The sequence below is a fragment of the Triturus cristatus genome, chromosome 7 (assembly GCF_964204655.1).
Source record: "Triturus cristatus chromosome 7, aTriCri1.1, whole genome shotgun sequence".
In the NCBI taxonomy this organism is placed as follows: domain Eukaryota; kingdom Metazoa; phylum Chordata; class Amphibia; order Caudata; family Salamandridae; genus Triturus; species Triturus cristatus.
The window spans coordinates 1,047,414,298-1,047,435,741 of NC_140590.1; the positions used below are offsets into that span (position 1 = coordinate 1,047,414,298).

Below are 21,444 nucleotides of genomic sequence, written 5' to 3' on the forward strand. Positions count from 1 at the left end.
ACAGTCTGGGATTCTCACTAAATTACCCAAAGTCCCATCTCCAGCCCGCACACGTACAACAGTACCTGGGCGCGACTATAGACACTCTGGCGGCCTCAGCTCAGCCAAGTTTAGTGAGGATCAACAGCATACAACTGCTGATCTCCAAGTTCAAACACAATCACTCGCTTCCAGCGCGAGTGTTTATGCAGTTGATAGGCATGATGGCCTCCTGCATCTTCATAGTCCCGCACGCGAGATTACATATGCGCCCACTTCAGGAGTGCCTAGCACGTCAGTGGAATCAGGCTCAAGGACAGTTGAAAGACCTAGTGTTGGTGAGCGGTCGGGCATACAACTCTCTGCATTGGTGGAATCCACAAAACCTTTGCAAGGGGCGACCGTTCCAAGAGCCTGTTCCACAAATAGTACTGACAGCGGACGCGTCTCTCCAGGGATGGGGAGCTCATGTACTACACTACACAGTGCAGGGACTATGGACGACACAACAGAAGAAGATGCACATCAACCTTCTGGAACTGATGGCAATCTTCCTGGCCATGAAGGCTTTCAAAGTACATCTGTGCAACAAGGTCGTGTTGATCCGGACGGACAACATGACCGCAATGTACTACATACAGAAACAGGGAGGGACACACTCTCCACAGTTGTCTCATCTGGCTCAGAGCATGTGGAAGTGGGCCATTCAGAGGAACATGTTCCTCATGGCAGAACACCTCCCCGGCAAGGACAACCAGATGGCGGATCTGCTCAGCAGACACAGCCACCAGATGCACGAGTGGGAGTTACACCCATCAGTACTCCAACCGTACTTCCAGCAGTGGGGTCACCCAGAGATAGACCTATTCGCGACAAGCGAAAACGCAAAATGCCAAAGCTTCGCCGCCAGATTCCCACATCCGCAGTCGCAGGGCAATGCGATATGGATGAACTGGTCCGGCAGATTTGCGTACGCTTTTCCCCCAGCACCGTTGATACCGCTGGTGGCTCGCAAACTCCGACAACACTCCCTGACACTCGTCCTAGTTGCTCCCACGTGGGCACGCCAGCCGTGGTACACCACCTTCCTCGAACTTTCCGTGGTACCGCATCAAAGGCTGCGGATCAAACCCGCGCATTTGACGCAGAACCATGGAGAGGTTCAGCACCCAGATCCGCAACAGCTGAACCTGGCGATCTGGCTCCTGAAGTCCTAGAGTTTGGCTATCTCAATCTGCCACCTGACTGCATGGACATCATCAAGGAGGCCAGGAGACCCACTACAAGAGCTTGCTATGCAGCCAAATGGAAAAGGTTCGTCATTTATTGCGGTAATAATGACATTAACCCGCTGGACGCATCCATCCACGACATCATATGTTACCTCTTACACCTATACCGATGCAATCTGGCGTACACCTCTATACGTGTCCATTTGACCGCAATATCAGCCTATCTGCAAACCAGGCAGCACCTCTCTCTATTCAGAGTGCCTGCCATCAAAGCATTCTTGGAAGGACTCAAACGAGTCATTCCACCTAGTCACCCACCGGCTCCAATGTGGAACCTCAACTTGGTCCTCACACGCCTGATGGGTCCACCCTTTGAACCTCTACACTCATGCGAGATTCAATTCCTTACCTGGAAAGTAGCCTTCCTGGTAGCGATCACTTCCCTAAGAAGAGTTAGTGAACTCCAGGCACTAACCGTTCAAGAGCCATTTATTCAGGTTCACGCCAACAGGGTCGTACTACGTACCAACCCCAAATTCATGCCCAAAGTAATATCGCAGTTCCACATGAACCAGACTATTGAACTGCCCGTTTTCTTCCAAAACCCACAAACTGTTGCAGAGCGGGCATTACATACACTAGATGTACGGAGGGCCCTCATGTACTACATCGACAGGACTAAACCCTTCAGGAAGACAAAACAACTATTCGTTGCCTTTGCCCCACACCACAAAGGTAACGCCATCTCCAAAGCAGGGATAGCCAGATGGATAGTTAAGTGTATTCAAATCTGTTATCAAAAGGCAAAACGCACATTAACTATTCCACCACGAGCCCACTCAACACGCAAGTTGGGGGCTTCCATGGCCTTCCTAGGAAATATTCCCCTGCATGATATATGCAGAGCAGCCACATGGTCCACTACACACACATTTACAAAACACTATTGCGTAGATGTGCAGTCAAAACAGCAGGCAGCTGTAGGACAGGCTGTTCTCAAAACACTTTTTCAGACCGCTGCAGCTGGCACGGGTAGCCGCCGCCAATAGAGGGCACTGCTATGTATTCTATGCACAGATATGAATTCAGCAGCCCACATGCCTCGAACTGAATATGCTACTTACCAGTATGCATCTGTTCTTGGCATGTAGGGCTGCTGACATTCATATCGCCCTCCCTCCTCCCCGGCGCCTGTCGCAGCTGCAGCTCTCAGAATTATTGCAAGCATGGTCATCACTTTCTGTATCTACTCCATCACTGCCACAATGGCGAAAAACAATCTGAGGATGGAGAGGATGCCCATGCGCACTGTAGTCCATGGGAGGAGTCACCTATCCAAGGATACTTCGAAGACTCTTCCAGGACAACAACGTGCAAACATCCGGACCCAACACTAGGCGGCGATCTATGCACAGATATGAATGTCAGCAGCCCTACATGCCAAGAACAGATGCATACTGGTAAGTAGCATATTCATTACTAGCTAGTTTAGCGACTTCAACTACTTTTTCTGATCCATTGTATACGAACATCGACATCAACGATGGAATCGAGGACCCCATTCAAGCGGTGTCCTGTTTGCCACGCCAAACATCCCCATATCGACGTCCACCCGGTGTGCAACAAATGCCTCTCACCGGATCACGACGAATCAAAATGTATGGCCTGTGCCCGATTCCGATCCAAGAAGACTCTCCGGAATCGACGAGCCGCGAGACTTGAAGCGCAGCAGGTGGCACCGGCCCCGACCAACATCTTCAGCACCGAGGACGAAGATGTGGAAAGCGTGGAAAACGTACCCTCCAGCTCCGCTTCCGAACACGGTTCTAGATCGGAAGACGTAGATGAAGAGCTTTTTCACAGGGAAGAAGCCAACGATGAGGTAGGAGACTACGATGAGGCCTTAGGGGCCGAAGAAAGTAGCTCTGGTGACGAGCAGGGCCTACCCATCCAAATGGAGGATATCACAGAGCGTCAGTCTACGGCTCCGGTCGAGGGATCGCCTTCGGGCCTTACCCAAGATCAACCCCGCAGTTCTTCGGCCCCGCCCTCTGGCCCGGCCTCGGACATCCAGCGAGAGCCATTATTACCCAAAAAGACTGGTTTCCCTTCCACGAAACCGAAACCAATCGTCGCACCGGTTCCACAGAAACCGAAAGTGAAAATAAAACTGGTCGGATCGAGGACCAACACACCTTCGACGCCAGCCAAAACCGTCGGCTCCGACCGCCCCAAAAGGGACTTCGGTGCCGAACTCGCTGCAGCCGATGTCGGCGCCGAGCCAAAGAAAAAGACCATCGGTACCGCCAAAGCGCCTCGGCCCCAGGCACCGAAACAATCGGCACCGACCACCAAGGTTAAAATGGCCGCTGCATCGCAATCCACCTCGAAAGCAGCGACTACGGTCCAGTCATCGGCTACTACCTCTCCTCGACTCTGACCCTGTGGCTCCAAAGAAGTCCACACCTACCTCTACAGAACCACTCGGCGCCAAAGAACCGTCGGCGTTCCAGGTGCAACAAGTAGCAGCGTCTTTGCAACGCATCAGAGAAAAGGCAGCCCTCCAGGCCACGTCGGGCTCCGAGCCGAAAAAGGCTCAAAAGGCACCTTCGGCACCGACCAACATCACCTTTGGCTTGCCGCCATCCACAGCGCCGAAGCTGTTCGAGATCAGAACACGTGTCACCCAGACAAGGTCCCCATCTACTGGACGCTCTCCTGCTGGGACATCACCGTCCCACTTCATCGACGCCGACACCGGCAGGCTCATGCTCCGAAAGCGGAAGATCACTTCCGAGCAGGCTCTGGACTCTTACAGGATCCCGCTAAAGCAAAAACTGCCGGCGGAATCGGAACCGGTTCTTTATGAACGCCTCCACACCTCTTACCCAGAACCACAGTCCTTCTCTCCGACGCCCTCCGACATGGACGCAGTAGAGGACTATATGGGTGACGACCCCATCTACCCCAGGGATATGGACCCTGAAGGCCAGCAGGACCCTGATCAAGTGTGGGATGACCCTGTAGACCCAGGTGCCGCTCTGGATACACAGGACACGCAACTTTATGGCGCAAAAACGTCTCCCACAGAGGACACTGCTGCATTCAACGCCCTCATTGAACGTGCAGCAGCCAATCATGGAGTGCAACTCCACTCAGACACAATCGAGGACGATTTCTTGGTGGACACTTTCGCGTCCTCAGAGAGGACTGTAAAGACTCTGCCCATGTTGAAAGGTGTCCTCAAGCCAGCAAAAGACCTCTTCAAAGAAACCACCAGGGCACGGGTAATAAACCCCAGGATCGACAAAAAATACAAGCCCGCACCTGGGGACCCTACGTACATTAGAGGCCAGTTACCTCTGGACTCCATCGTAGTTGCCAATGCTCGCAAACGGGCACACTCGCAGTCAACTGGTGATGCTCCTCCCCCGGACAAAGAGTCCAAGGTGCTAGAGACCTCCGGCAAAAGGATTGCAGCCCAGGCGGCAAACATATGGCGCATTGCCAATACACAGGCGCTCCTAGCTCGCTACGATCGCTCACACTATGACACGTTAGAGACCCTACTCCAACATTTACCAGACGAGTACAAAGAGGCAGCGGAGCTCCTCATCAGGGAGGGACAACTTCTCACAAACGCATCCATTAAGTGTGCACTGGATGCCGCTGACACAGCTGCAAGAGCAATAAACACCAGCGTCATGCTGAGACGACACGCCTGGTTACGAATCTCCGGGTTCAAACCGGAGGTTCAAAATAACATCCTCAATCAGCCCGTCAACCCTGACTACTTATTCGGACCAGAGGTTGACACCACCCTAGAAAAAATAAAAAAAGACACAGACACTGCAAAGTCAATGGGGGCTCTGCAAACGCAGACATTTCGTAGTGGCTCCTTTCGTCGCCCCGGAAATAGAGGAGCAGGTAGAGGACAGGGGTCACAGCAAACCTACAATAAAGGGGGCACACAAAGTACCTATGATAAAAACACCCGAGGTGGATATCGTGGCTCCAGCACGAAGGGCAGAGGACGCGGTTACGGCAATACCAGGTCCTCCCCCAAAAACAAACAGTGACGTCCTCTCCCTTCCCCCCCCGACCACATAACACCTGTCGGGGGAAGACTCCAGCGGTTCCTGTCCACGTGGACTACCATCACCACGGACAGGTGGGTCAAAGATGTTATCCAACACGGTTACTGCCTCGAACTAACCTCCACTCCACCCACAATACCGCCAAAACACCGTCCTATGTCCTCAGAGCACTTAACGTTATTACAGCAGGAAGTGCTAAGTATGCTGCAAAAAGGCGCAATAGAGGTCGTGCCCGTCCACCAGCAGGGAACAGGGGTATACTCTCTGTACTTCTTAATACCAAAAAAGGACGGGTCACTCAGACCTATACTAGACCTGAGACCCCTCAACCACTACATTCTCTCAGAGCATTTCCACATGCTCACCCTACAGCAGGTTCTCCCGCTGCTCAGACAGGGAGACTTCCTAGCCACGCTAGACTTCAAAGATGCGTATTTCCACATACCCATACACCCGTCACACAGAAAATATCTCCGGTTCACTATTCAGGGGCAGCACTACCAATTCAAAGTCCTTCCCTTCGGCGTCACAACAGCACCCAGAGTTTTCACAAAGTGCCTAGCTACTGTGGCCGCACATCTACGGAGGCAACACATACACGTCTACCCTTACCTGGACGACTGGCTTGTTCAGGCAAAGTCAGCCCAGCAATGTGCCAGCCACATGTCCCGCACCATTCACCTTCTTCACAGTCGGGGATTCTCACTAAATTACCCAAAATCACATCTACAGCCCGCACACGTACAACAGTACCTAGGTGCGACCATAGACACTCTGGCAGCCACAGCTCAGCCAAATTTAGTGAGGATCAACAGCATGCAAATGCTGATTTCAAAGTTCAAACCCCAACACTCCCTTCCTGCGCGAGTGTTCATGCAGCTGATAGGCATGATGGCCTCCTGCATTTTCATAGTCCCGCACGCGAGACTACATATGCGCCCGCTTCAGGAGTGCTTAGCACACCAATGGAATCAGGCTCACGGGCAATTAAAAGACCTAGTGTTGGTAAGCGGTCGGGCATACAACTCTCTGCATTGGTGGAATCCACAAAACCTTTGCAAGGGCCGACCGTTCCACGAGCCTGTTCCACAAATAATACTGACAGCGGACGCGTCTCTCCAGGGATGGGGAGCTCATGTACTCAATTACACAGTGCAGGGACTATGGACAATACAACAAAAGAAGATGCACATCAACCTTCTAGAACTGATGGCAATTTTCCTGGCCATGAAAGCCTTCAAGGTACACTTGTGCAACAAAGTCGTGTTGATCCGGACGGACAACATGACTGCCATGTACTACATACAGAAGCAGGGAGGAACGCACTCTCCACAGTTGTCTCATCTGGCTCAGAGCATGTGGAAGTGGGCCATTCAGAGGAACATATTCCTCATGGCGGAACACCTCCCCGGCAAAGACAACCAGATGGCGGAATCTGCTCAGCAGACACAGCCACCAGATGCACGAGTGGGAGCTACACCCGTCAGTACTCCAACCGTACTTCCAACAGTGGGGTCATCCAGAGATAGACCTATTCGCCACAAGCGAAAACGCAAAATGCCAAAGCTTTGCCGCCAGGTTCCCACATCCACAGTCGCAGGGCAATGCGATATGGATGAACTGGTCCGGCAGATTTGCGTACGCTTTTCCCCCAGCGCCGTTGATACCGCTGGTGGCACGCAAACTGCGACAACACTCACTGACACTCATCCTGGTTGCTCCAACATGGGCACGCCAGCCATGGTACACCACCTTTCTGGAACTTTCCGTGGTGCCGCATCAAAGGCTGCGGATCAAATCCGCGCATTTGACGCAGAACCATGGAGAAATTCAGCACCCAGATCCACAACAGCTGAACCTGGCAATCTGGCTCCTGAAGTCCTAGAGTTTGGCTACCTAAACCTGCCACCTGACTGTATGGAGATCATTAAGGAAGCTAGGAGACCCACTACCAGAGCTTGCTATGCAGCTAAATGGAAGAGGTTTGTCATTTATTGCAACAACAATCACATTAACCCGCTAGACGCATCCATTCAAAACATAATCTTTTACCTCTTACACCTATACTGATGCAATCTGGCATACACCTTGATACGTATCCATTTGACCGCAATAGCAGCCTATCTCCAAAACAGGCAGCACCTCTCTTTATTCAGGGTGCCTGCCATCAAAGCTTTCTTGGAAGGACTCAAACGAGTCATTCCACCAAGCCACCCACCGGCTCCAATGTGGAACCTCAACTTGGTCCTCACACGCCTGATGGGTCCACCCTTTGAACCTCTACACTCATGTGAGATTCAATTCCTCACCTGGAAAGTAGCTTTCCTAGTGGCAATCACTTCGTTAAGAAGAGTTAGTGAACTCCAGGCACTAACCATTCAAGAGCCATTCATACAGGTTCACGCAAACAGGGTTGTACTACGTACCAACCCCAAATTCATGCCTAAAGTAATATCGCAGCTCCACATGAATCAAACTATTTAACTGCCTGTTTTCTTTCAGAATACACAAAATGTCGCTGAAAGAATGCTCCATACACTAGATGTAAAAAGAGCCCTCATGTACTATGTAGACAGAACTAAAGACTTTAGGAAGACAAAACAACTTTTCGTTGCCTTTTCTCCACAGCACAAAGGCAACGCCATCTCCAAAGCAGGTATAGCCAGATGGATCGTTAAATGTATTCAAATTTGCTATCAAAAGGCTAAACGCACATTAACGATTCCCCCACGAGCCCACTCAACACGTAAGTTAGGGGCGTCCATGGCTTTCCTGGGAAACATTCCTTTACAGGATATATGTAGAGCAGCCACATGGTCCACTATACATACATTTACTAAACACTATTGTGTAGATGTACACTCAAAACAGCAGGCAGCTGTAGGACAGGCTGTTCTCAAAACTCTTTTTCAGACCGCTGCAGCTGGCACTGGTGGCCGCCGCTAATAGGAGGGACTGCTATGTATTCTATGCACAGATATGAATTCAGCAGCCCACATGCCTCGAACTGAATATGCTACTTACCAGTATGCATCTGTTCTTGGCATGTAGGGCTGCTGACATTCATATCGCCCACCCTCCTCCCCGGCGCCTGTAGCAGCTGCAGCTCTCAGAATTACTGTATAGCATGGTCATCACTTTCTGTATCTACTCCATCACTGCCACAATGGCGAAAAACAATCTGAGGATGGAGAGGATGCCCATGCGCACTGTGGTCCAGGGGAGGAGTCACCTATCTCAGAATACTTCGAAGACTCTTCCAGGACAACAACGTGCAAACATCCGGACCCAACACTAGGCGGCGATCTATGCACAGATATGAATGTCAGCAGCCCTACATGCCAAGAACAGATGCATACTGGTAAGTAGCATATTCAATCCTTTCAGGGCCCTTGTTATGTGCACCAGTGGTCAGTGTCTTGCATGGCTCTGCGTTTCTGGACGGAAAGTCGTGTACAGACCTGACGTCAGCGTGCAAGGGCGGCTACTAAGTAGCTACCACGACGTCATCCCGGCGACACAACGCCTTCTTCCGACGCGCAGAGGTACTGCTGACGAAAAACTTTCAGGATCCAGTCTGACGCCTGGGAGTAATTCTATGGTAAGGAGTCTATAACTAACTAATGTTTCTTACAGATATATCGTTACTGAAGGTAAGTAACTTGTTCATCAGGTGTGACTGGCCAGGGCCCTAGAACCTTGATTGGTCAGGAGTCGTCCTGGGTGAGGCTAAAAGCAGTTCAACTTGTCCAGGCAATGGATGCAAGTTATTAATCAAGGCTGCAGATGAACTGCAAAATCATGTCTTTATGGTGCGAGCTCCAAAGGGCTTGCTAGAGGCGCTGGTGGCTGCTGGACCTCATGAAGAGAGACTTTTCTCCTTGTTAGCTGTCTGGTCCTCCCCTCCCTTTGTGGACATTAGAGATGTCCCCCTCAATACGAGTGAGGGAGCTTTCTGAGAAAGATTCCGCCCTCGGCTGAAGTGTTGCCTGGATTCAGGATACCCTCTGTCTCACTGTAACATCTTAATTCTCTGAGCGTGATGAGTAGGCCCTATCATGATAGTGGAGAATAAAATGAGCAAAGAACCGTTTTTAATCGGCATGTTGGCTTCCAAAGTAAGGGCAATAAAGCGAAGAACTATGATCTGCTGACAACCAAGATCTTATTAAAGAAAAAAAAACTATGCTGTGCTCAGTCAATGCCCTATATGTAACCTTAAAGGTATCATTGAAGCTGCAGTTAAGACCATTGAGGAAAAACTTGATGTTTTGGCTGTTTGTCTTGAATGTGGAGGAGACTGATGAAACTTCAGTGGCCAAATTACAGCAGTTCGAATCACAGCAGAGTGACCAAGTCACAATTTCGAGACTGTAAGAACATAGTTACAAATATCATTGGAATACTAGGTATGACATTTAGGACAACCTGCTGGAGGGTACCCAGTTTAGATTGCATGCTGCCCCCTCATTGATTGTTACAGTACCACTTACTTTGGTGATCCTGGAGAAGATGAGCATTGCATATAGCCTGCAAAACGAGTAAAGGGACCTTCCCATGTTGCTGGATACCTCCTAGATTCTATTTTCACCAACTTCTGCAACATCCGAGTCAATGAGCCCACACCAGTTCTCTGGACAGACAATGCCCTTGTCAAGTCCAGGATCACCGTCCCAGTCCAAAGCACATGCACTGTTGCCAAACCAGCCTGCTGAAACTGGAACAGCATTACTGACAAGGACTAGAACAATGCTATCAACACCCACTGACCTGAACACAGCAGCAGCCTCCCCAAATCCATCAAGAATTTCAACATTTGAATCACATTCTGCTCTGACATTCTGGCCCCCCTCAAACACAACAATACAGCAAGATCCAGACTACAGGCAAGTTGACACACGGTGGAACTCAAGCTAGTGAAACGCCACTGCAAACAACTGGAGTGCAAATGGAGAATGAGCCAGGTCAGTGCAGACAGGAGCATGTTCAAATCCACCCTGAGCGTTACCACAAAATGAACTGGATCACCAAACGTGCCACTCTGGTGAACCGCATCAATGCCAGCACCAACAGAAGCAAAGAAATCTTCACCATTGTGATTGAGTTGTAGGCGGCTGATGGGGAGGTAAAATCTATCAGTCCCTCACAGGACCTCTGGAACAATCGCTTTCAAGTCTTCATCAACAAAATCACTGCCATTTACGGCTAGCTAAGCTCGCAACCAGACCTGACAGACCTCACCAAACTCCTCCCGATCTTATCCATAGAATAATGCTAACGACATGGCCTGCCATCACCCCAGGACAAAACCGCCACCCCAGTGAAGTCCAGCCACTCAGGGGCTGCATTGGAGGCCTGTCACCACCATGACTACTCCAGAGGACTGCAACCCATCAGCGCCATTCTCATGTCCATTCTGAATGCCTCCACCTCATCCGGGATCATTCTTGAAAACATGCAACTGTCCTCCCATTGCTGAAGAAACCATCTGCGGAACGCTAACCAACTATAAACTGATCTCCCTGCTTCCATTCCCGGCCATGGTCTTAGAACAAATCATCAACAGACACCTTGCCGAATACCTCAACGACCACCAACTTCTCAACACCACTCAGTCTGGTTTCAGACCCAATCATAGCATGGAAACTGCCCTCATCACTGCCATGGATGACAGCAGCATGACAGAGGAAACATGGCGGACCTCATACTCCTGGACCTCTCTGCAGCATTTGACACAGTCTTCCACACCACCCTTACCTAACCCCTGCACGACATTGGAATCCAAGGACACCCATTTCTGTGGATATGCTTCTTGACTGGAAGGACTCAGTCAATCTGCCTGGCAAGTACACCTCGGAGGCCCTCTACCTCCTCTGTGAAGTTACACAAGGATCCTCCACGAGCCTGACCCTCTTCAACACATACATGATGCCCCTAGACAGCATAATCCACTCTCACAATATCAATGTCCTCTCCTATAATGATGACACATAACTCCTTTTCTCCCTCACGGACCAGACACCAGTACCAGGATCAATTTCAAATCCTGCATGACTGATATCGCACACTGTCTAAAGCTGAACACCAACAAGACTGAAATTGTGATCTTCAGAAAGAGCACATCACTGTGGGACTCCGCTGTATGGCCAACAGAGCTTTGACCGACACCCATCACCCACTTCTCTCTGGGTCATCATTGACCGCAAACTCAAAATGACCCTCCAAGTCAATGCCATCACAGCATCACAGCTTCATGCTTCCATACTCTGAAGATGCTGAGGAATATTTTCAAATCGCTCCCTGGAAAACCGGCATAGCACGCCCTGGTCACAAGCAAGCTGAACTACGGACACACCATCTATGCCGGGTTCAACAAATAACTCAGCAGAAGGCTGCAGGCTATTCAGAACTCAGCAGCTGGAATCATTTCCAACATCCCACGCCACACTCATCACACCACACCTGAAATAGCTCCGTTGATTTCCCATCCACAAACTAGCACATTTCATACTCCTCACCCATACTTTCAAGGCACATCATAACACTGTCCTAACATACCTCAACAATCACATCTGCTTTCACCAACCTTCCAGACATCTCCACTCGTCCGGCAATGCAGTTGGCAATTATGGTGATCCTGCAATCTGCAGGGACTCAGAAAAGATACCGCAGCCTTTGCTGCTAAGAAAAGTAATGATGAGAGTACCCGTTTGATAACATGGCTAGGAAAAAGGCTATTTAAAAGTGTGTAAGACAGACCCAGGCTTAAGACTACTATCCAGGTAAGTTAAAAGCGGCTCTTCAGAGGCAAAAATAAGTTGTTTTGCAACCTTAAGCAGACAGATCTTTCTTGGTTGGTCTGGGTGGGGGTGAAAGATAGGTGAGAGTTATGATTATTATTCTCCCTCTGGGGCTGCTCTACATGCTGGGATTGTGGCCCATCGACAACCCACAAGGAATTTGACATGAACTTCCCCGAGGGAAGGGTAATGAAGGACAAGGTGATTTGAGCAATGTATTACTTTCTACTGATTCTGTGCCTCTGCTAGCCTCTTTCTTCCACCTTTCGGTCCCCTGAGCAACCAGGGATCACTTCATAATGGTTAGCATTATATTGGGTTTTCATTTCATTTTAAAGCTATATAGTGTGCATGTGGATGACAGGCTTATTGAAATGTCTAAATATATTGAGGTGTTGTTATACTCTATAGATTAACAGAGAAAGCATAGCGCAATCTACAAAGATTTAAACCTAATCACCTTTTGAATGGGTTTATAAAAGAATATTTTCTTTCTGGTAATTCTAACTTTTAAATGAAACTAACATGCTATGTATGTTTTGCTTTCTTCTGTAGTTTCTAAGTCACCCTAATTTGTTCCCTTTACTTGTCCAGCTGGATCAAATAGAAGTGAAATTCGCCTCAGAAGCAGATGACAAAATTCGAGAAGATTGTTGTCCCGGGAAGCCATTTTCGGTGTTCAGGACAGAAGTAAGTGATGAGAGGCTTTGCTATATGCATTTAAAGCTATCTACATGCAATTCAGCTGCATGACAGTAAACAAAATTTAACCTGGTCAGCTTTAATGTATTTTTAACAATGTTCTAGTCCGGAAGGAAGGGAATTTGACTCAAATGCATGCATACCGCTGATTGGGTCTAAGGTCTTTTGTAAGAATTTGACTTATTTATTGTAATATAGGAGGTTCCATGTTGAAAAGCAGTCTTCAGGTGGCCCTGTATGCATAGCGTAAATCTAGCCGAAAGGTAGTACGGTGCTGTACAGATTTTACTTAAGCTTTTCTGAAATACTGAGCTGTTCCTAAGAATTTAATGTCTTTTTTTTTTTTATTATTTTTTGTTTTTTATATATAAGAGTTTGTATAGAGCACATCTGCTTTTCGCAGGTCATTCTAGCCTGAGATGTTTTGTTTCTAAAAGGTTCCGGGAATTTATTTGTCGACAAGAGTCTGACTTGTCATATGGAAATGTGTTTAGGCCCGAGTGTTGTGTTCTGACCCATGTTTAAGTTTTTGTTGGTCCACTTTGTGTCTTCAAAGGTATTCGTAGAGGGTCGTTTGCTAGAGGACCAGAAGTGTTAATAGTCATTGGTTGGGTGTCAAGGACTTATTCTTTTACCTGACTTGATTGTGTGTGAAAACGACTCCTGTTGGAGTTTATCATCTGCTTAGCAATCTCTTCTATCGGGTTGATCTGTTGGACATCTTGTCTGTGTGTGGTGGTTATGTTGACGGTGTGACAATTGTTAGCTGTATTGGAAATGAGCCATATTTTGTCAAATATGTTGCGATGTCGATCAGTCCTGTTGCCAGCAAATTGTCCAGTGGCATATTTTTGTTTTGTTGTGCATAAGATCTTTAAGATATTATGTCAGCTGCATTAAGTGACTGAATAGTTTAACGCAGCAGTGTGACTGATCAATGGATAAATGGTTTGTGGTGCCATGAGAAATGCCTAGATCAGGGGTCTCCAACGAGTAGCTCGGGAGCTACTGGTAGCTCGACAGTACCCTCAAAGTAGCTCTCAGAGGTGAAGTCAATCCCAGTATCTCATTCAGAGAGTCTATGCAGAGATTCTAAGCATATTAAAAAAGGCAGCACTTCTCATCTGAAGATCTTAATCCAACCAGCCTACGCAAGGGACTCATATTAACAATCAAACATGCACTGTGTCGGCCTATTGAGTCTGCCACATGGTCACCTTTATCCAGTCTCGGACTAAGTCACAAGGTGATTAGCCATGTGGTAGTCGCCTGCTTTATCAATTTCACCATGTGTGTGAACAGTGGGCCATAAATGAGGAGTGGCAGTGGTAGCCTGAGCAGTAATCAGTGCTAAGCCACTAAAGTGTGGGACTGCAGGAGTCAGTGAAAATGTTTCAGTTGGCTGCATGAGCAGCCAAGGGCTGAGAAAAGCTATGATCCTGAGCAGAGAAAATGAAGAGCCTCATCTGCATTCATCTATGTGTGTGTCCATTATAAACACTGTTGCTTCCTGTAAGCTACACCTGGTGTCAAGGACTACCAGATGGGTGTGCTAGCCCCCATCATATGAGTTTTGTCTGTGGCACAATTGTGTCAGTTCATGGCATAATAGTGCCAATGACATAATTATGGCCATCCTTTACTATTTTGAGTATTCGTGGTCTAGTTATGGTATACTGGCAGCCATCAGTGACATATTAAGAGCATGACTGCACTATATTTAGTTTTCCCTGAAATAATTATGGCTGCCCCATGCATAATAATGACCATGACTAATAATATGGTGGCCATCCTGGTCCTTATAGTGTCCAGACTTGGCACAATTTATACTGGAGGGCATTATTGGCATTATACAGTCGCCCTCTGTGCTATAGTGCCATGGATTATGACTGTAATACCTAAGCATTTGAAGCAGTCTGTCCATGTGAGGCATTTGAACAGGTGAGTGCCCAATTAAAATGACTAGCTGATGTTTGGGGACTATATATATATTTCCCAAAAATGAAAACGTGTATTTTAACCCTTTCCATGCCCATGACGGAACGGTTCCGTCATGAGCATCGGTTGCGCTGTGCTCATGACGGAACCGTTCCGTCATGGCCCCGCCCGCGCTCGAACCCTTCAGCACCGCGGGGGAATTCCCGCCGCGCTGAAGGGGTTAAAGGCATTTTTTTCAAACATGGGTTTTCTTCAGGAAATTGTATTTTGTTTGCCCAAAATGGAAAGTGGTGATAGAAAAATCTGTGTATTTTCAGAAATTGATATGCTGGTGAAGACAAAAGGCTGCAATTCCAAAACACATTTAAAGTTGATACTTGAAAGATATGTCAAGCTGAATTGAGGAGACTTATTGCTGTGGTTACGTCCTTTGTACTGAGGAAGTATTTATTCTCATACTGGTGCATGAAAATGTTCGCGTATGCTGGGGCTGCTGGATTTCCCATGGCGGTGCCAGACTTTTGTAGGAACCATTTATCCTCCCATTTAAAGAAGCTGTGCATCAATGTGAAATTGAGTAATTCCAGTAGAAATATTTTCATATTTTCGTCATATTCCATCTGAAGTAAGGCAGTTTCCACGGCCTCTATCCCTAATGTGTGGGGTATAGAGGTGTACAGTGCTTGTACATCAATGGTACACATGAGTATCTTTTCGTTGGAGTCCAATTTCACGTTATCCAACTTATTTAAAAAATCTGTAGTGTCTTTAATGAAAGAGTTCATGTTGATGACGTAAGGTTGGAGGTATTTGTGGTTTTAACATCGGAAAATAATCCGTACGCGTAAATGTAAATGGCTACTTCAATTGTCGAACGTAGCATAGTATGTATATCACTTGATGGTGCCAGATAATATGTGACAAAGATTTAGTGAGTTAAACATTGTTTGTTTTTGAAGAATTATTAGTGATAGATACCACTCTTTGTTTCATAGATTTCCCAGATGAAGGCCAGCAGGCCGAAATGCATTGGAATAGGAATATAAGGATTGTTGGGAACATATGGATTGTTGTAAAAGGAATTGAATACCAAGTATAAACTATTGAATACTTCCATGAATATATTTTCATAAGTATGAATAAAATACTGCAATGAAGAGCAATTTCAAGTTTGGAAAACTTTATTGATCAAAATTTGCTGGTGAATCCAGCACACCAAAAATCAGTGCCCTTTGTGACACTAGCACTGATCAGCGCTAGTGCTTTCCTCAGTTCATAGCACATACTCCAAAGCAGGGAGTAAACGAAGGAGCACGATTTACGCCTTTAACCTAAAGATTACCTTGGAGCTGTGCACGACTATCATCTAAATCGTTACGTCCTTTGTGCCACAAGGCATGTGAAGATTTGAATGTTACTTTATCAGTCAGGTGGGGGCATTTAGTATTTAATATTGATAAATGCTTCCCTAGCATATCTTCTGGTACTATCACCTGGAATACTTGGGTGGCACTATGATATTCCTGCTTAGGGTGGTCATAGTTTAATGTTTACATGTGCTGGCAATATTTTACCGTGATAACATTTGCTAGTAGCTCAACAGGACTTTCCTTGAGCTGAAGTAGCTCTCAATACAGAAAAGGTTGGAGAACCCTGGCCTAGATATATATATATATATATATATATATATATATATGTATGTTCGAGGCATGTGGGCTGCTGAATTCATATCTGTGCATAGATCGCCGCCTAGTGTTGGGTCCGGATGATTGCACATTGTTGTCCTGGAAGAGTCTTTGAAGTATCACGAGCTAGGTGACTCCTCTCCTGGACCACAGTGCACATGGGCATCCTCTCCATCCTTAGATTGTTTTTTTCCGCCATTGTGTTCGGATGTGCTTATCTTAGCTCAAGTTAGGAAAATTCAGTTTAAGGCCAAAAGGCCTTTAGTTATCGTCGGTACTGTTCCCGTTCGGTATCAACTAGTTTCTTTAGTGCTTTAGCACCTTCTTCAAGCTTTTCGGATCCGCTTGCTCCGAACATCGAACTTCGATCGACGATGGAATCGAGGACTCCCTTCAAAAGGTGTCCTTTATGCCACGCGAAATACCCACACATCGACGTCCACCCGGTATGCAACAAATGTCTCTCACCGGATCACGATGAGACCAAATGTATGGCCTGTGCCCGATTCCGCTCGAAGAAGACTCTCCGGAATCGACGGGCAGCGAGACTGGAGGCGCAGCAATCGGCGCCTGCCCCGGCCAACATCTTTAGCACCGAAGACGAGGACGCCGAGAGCGTGGAAGACGTATACTCCAGCCCCGGTTCCGAACACGACTCCCGATCGGAAGACGACGATGAGGTGATCTTTCAGGGAGAAGAAGTCGTCGAAGAGGTAGGAGACTACGATGAGGCCCTTGGGGCCGAGGAAGATGGCTCCAGCGAGGAGCTAGGCCAACCCGTCGATACGGAGGCCGAAAACATACGTCGTCATAAGGCTCAGGTCGAGGGATCGCCTTCGGGCCTTACCCAAGATCAATCTCACGGTTCTTCGGCCCCGCCTCCAGGCCCGGCCTCAAACATTTCGCAAGAGCCATTATTATCGAAGACGACTGGATTCCCTTCAGCGAAACCGAAACCATCCGTCGCACCAGTTCCATCGAAACCAAAAGTGAAACTGGTTGTGATCGGCTCGAAGGCCTCGAAACCCTCCACTCCTTCGACGCCGGCAAAGGTCATCAGCTCCAACCGCGCAAAAAGGGATTTCGGTGCCGAGCTCACCGCAGCGGATACGGGTGCCGAGCCAAAGAAGAAGGCCCTCGGTCCCCACAAAGCGCCTCGGCCTCTGGCACCGAAGACATCGGCCCAAACCACCAAGGTCAAGGTGGCCACCCCGTCTGCGTCTACGTCTAAGACCGGCGGCGCCTGCCAAGTCATCGACTCCGACGAGCGTCGATACCTCCCTTCGGATCGATGACCCCATGACTGCAAAGAAGTCTGATGCCGCTTCGACGCCTACCTCCAAGGTGCCAATCGGTTCCAAGGAGCCATCTGCGTTCACCGTGCAACAGGTCTCGGCATCGTTGCAACGCATCAGAGAACGGGCAGCCCTCCACTCTACGTCGGGTCCCGACACGCACAAGGCTTCGAAAGCACCCTCGGCGCCGACCAACATCACGTTTGGGTTGCCGCCGCCCACTGCGCCGAAACTGTTCGAGATTCGGACACGTGTCCGCCAGACACAGTCCCCATCCACTGGACACACAGATTTCGAGCCTTCCCAGCCACAATTTATCGACGCCAACACTGGTAGGTTGATGCTCCGCAAGAGGAAAATCACGCCAGAGAAGGGGATTGGACTCCTACAAAATTCCTCTCAAACACAAATTGCCGGCAGGGTCAGAGCCAGTGCTTCATGAACACTTTCAACCCTTCCATCAGGATCCACCGTCTTTTTCTCCTACGCCTTCAGAGGCAGAGGCAGGAGAGGACTATGTAGGGGATGATACCACCTACCCTGGGGATATCGATCCTGATGATCACTTGCAAGACCCAGATCAGGCATGGGATGACCCCACAGACCAGGGTACCGCACCAGATACCCATGACACGCAGCTTTATAACATAAAGACATCTCCCACAGAGGACACTGCTGCCTTTAATGCCCTCATAGAACGGGCTGCTGCCAATCATGGAGTAGAACTCCATTCTGACACTGTCGAAGAAGACTTCTTGGTGGACACTTGCGCCTCTTCCGAAAAAACTGTCAAGACTCTGCCCATGTTAAAAGGAGTTCTCAAACCTGCAACAGACATTTTTAAAGAAACAACCAGGGCACGGGTGCTAAACCCCAGGATTGAAAAAAAAATACAAGCCTGCACCCGGAGACCCTATGTACATTAGGGGTCAGTTACCTTTGGACTCCATGGTTGTTGCTAATGCTCGCAAAAGAGCCCACTCACAAACAACGGGTGATGCTCCACCCCCAGACAAGGAGTCCAAAGTGCTGGAGACATCAGGCAAACGGATTGCAGCGCAAGCAGCAAACATCTGGCGCATTGCCAACACACAGGCACTCCTGGCCCGTTATGATAGGTCCCACTACGACACATTAGAATCACTACTCCAACATTTGCCAGATGAATATAAAGAGGCAGCGGAGCTCCTCATCAGAGAGGGACAACTCCTTACCAATGCATCCATTAAGTGTGCACTGGATGCAGCCGACACAGCGGCGAGGGCAATCAACACGAGCGTCATGTTGAGGAGGCACGCATGGTTGAGAAACTCGGGCTTCAAGCCGGAGATTCAGAACAATATCTTAAATCAACCGGTCAACCCAGACTATTTATTTGGCCCTGAAGTTGACACTACCCTCGAGAAAATTAAAAAAGACACTGACACTGCGAAATCAATGGGGGCTCTGCAGACGCAGCAGTTTCGTAGTGGCTCATTTTGTCACCCCGGGAATAGAGGAGCAGCTAGAGGTCAGGGGTCACAGCAGCAGTACACTAAAGGGGGCACACAAAGTACCTATGATAAAACCAACAGAGGTGGATATCGTGGCTCCAGCACAAAGGGCAGAGGACGTGGTTACGGCAACACCAGGTCCTCCCCCAAAAACAAACAGTGACGCCCTCTCCCTGCCCCCCGACCACATAACACCTGTCGGGGGGGGACTCCAACAGTTCCTGTCAGCATGGAAAACCATCACCACAGACAGGTGGGTCAGGGACATTATCCAGCACGGTTACTGTCTCGAATTAACGTCCACTCCACCCAACATACCGCCAAAGAACCGTCCTATGTCCGTAGAGCACTTGGCATTATTGCAGCAGGAAGTGCTAAGTATGCTGCAAAAAGGTGCAATAGAGGTCGTGCCCATCAACCAACAGGGGACAGGGGTGTACTCTCTGTACTTCTTAATCCCAAAAAAGGACGGGTCGCTCAGACCTATACTAGACCTCAGACCCCTCAACCACTACATTCTCTCAGAGCATTTCCATATGCTCACCCTACAGCAGGTTCTCCCGCTACTCAGTCAGGGAGACTTCCTAGCCACACTGGACCTAAAAGATGCGTATTTCCACATACCCATACACCCATCACACAGGAAATATCTCAGGTTCACTATTCAGGGGCATCACTATCAGTTCAAAGTTCTCCCCTTCGGAGTAACAACAGCACCCAGGGTGTTTACCAAGTGCCTAGCAACAGTGGCTGCACATCTACGGAGACAACACATTTACGTCTTCCCTTACCTGGACGACTGGCTTGTTCAGGCAAAGTCAGACCAGCAATGTGCCAGCCACATGTCCATCACCATTCACCTTCTTCCCTTCTTCACAGTCTGGGATTCTCACTAAATTACCCAAAATTACATCTCCAACCCGCACACGTACGACAGTACCTGGGCGCCACCATAAACACTCTGGCAGCCACAGCTCAGCCAAATTTAGTGAGGATCAACAGCATGCAACTGCTGATCTCCAAGTTCAACCTCAACACTCCCTTCCTGCGCGAGTGTTCATGCAGTTGAGAGGCATGATGGCCTCCTGCATTTTCATAGTCCCGCACACGAGACTACATATGCGCCCGCTTCAGGAGTGCTTAGCACGTCAATGGAATCAGGCTCACGGACAATTAAAAGACCTCGTGTTGGTGAGCGGTCAGGCATACAACTCTCTGCATTGGTGGAATCCACAAAACCTTTGCAAGGGCCGACCGTTCCAAGAGCCTGTTCCACAAATAATACTGACGGCGGACGCCTCTCTCCAGGGTTGGGGAGCTCATGTACTCACTTACACAGTGCAGGGACTATGGACGACGCAACAAAAGAAGATGCACATCAACGTTCTGGAACTGATGGCAATCTTCCTAGCCATGAAGGCATTCAAAGTACACTTGTGCAACAAAGTCGTGTTGATCCGGACGGACAACATGACTGCCATGTACTACATACAGAAACAGGGAGGAACACACTCTCCACAGTTGTCTCATCTGGCTCCGAGCATGTGGAAGTGGGCCATTCAGAGGAACATATTCCTCATGGCGGAACACCTCCCGGGCAAGGACAACCAGATGGCGGATCTGCTCAGCAGACACAGCCACCAGATGCACGAGTGGGAGCTACATCCGTCAGTTCTCCAACCGTGCTTCCAACAGTGGGGTCAACCAGTGATAGACCTATTCGCCACAAACGAAAACGCAAAATGCCAAAACTTTGCCGCCAGGTTCCCACACCCGCATTCTCAGAGCAATGCAATATGGATGAACTGGTCCGGCAGATTTGCGTACGCTTTTCCCCCAGCGCCATTGATACCGCTAGTGGCACGCAAACTGCGACAGCACTCACTAACACTCATCCTAGTTGCTCCCACATGGGCGCGCCAACCATGGTACACCACCTTTCTAGAACTTTCCGTGGTGCCGCATCAAAGGCTGCGGATCAGACCCGCACTTTTAACACAGAACCATGGCGAAATTCAGCACCCAGATCCGCAACAGCTGAACCTGGCAATCTGGCTCCTGAGGTCTTAGAGTTTGGCTACCTGAACCTGCCTCCAGAATGTATGAATATCATCAAGGAGGCCAGGAGACCCACTACCAGAGCTTGCTATGCGGCTAAATGGAAGAGGTTTGTCATTTACTGCAACAATGACATTAACCCGCTGGATGCATCCATTCAAAACA

The 21,444-nt window shown here is 48.7% G+C and overlaps 1 protein-coding gene across 3 annotated transcripts in view; it reads left to right on the forward strand.

Moving 5' to 3' along the window:
• Nucleotides 1-21,444, forward strand: part of LARS1 (leucyl-tRNA synthetase 1) — a 497,298-nt gene that overhangs the window by 432,339 nt on the left and 43,515 nt on the right. For all 3 annotated transcript variants that reach the window (XM_085618114.1, XM_085618113.1, XM_085618116.1), the window contains one exon: nucleotides 12,703-12,798. In XM_085618114.1, coding sequence (XP_085474240.1) covers nucleotides 12,703-12,798 — 96 coding nt within the window. The remainder of the gene's footprint in view (nucleotides 1-12,702; nucleotides 12,799-21,444) is intronic.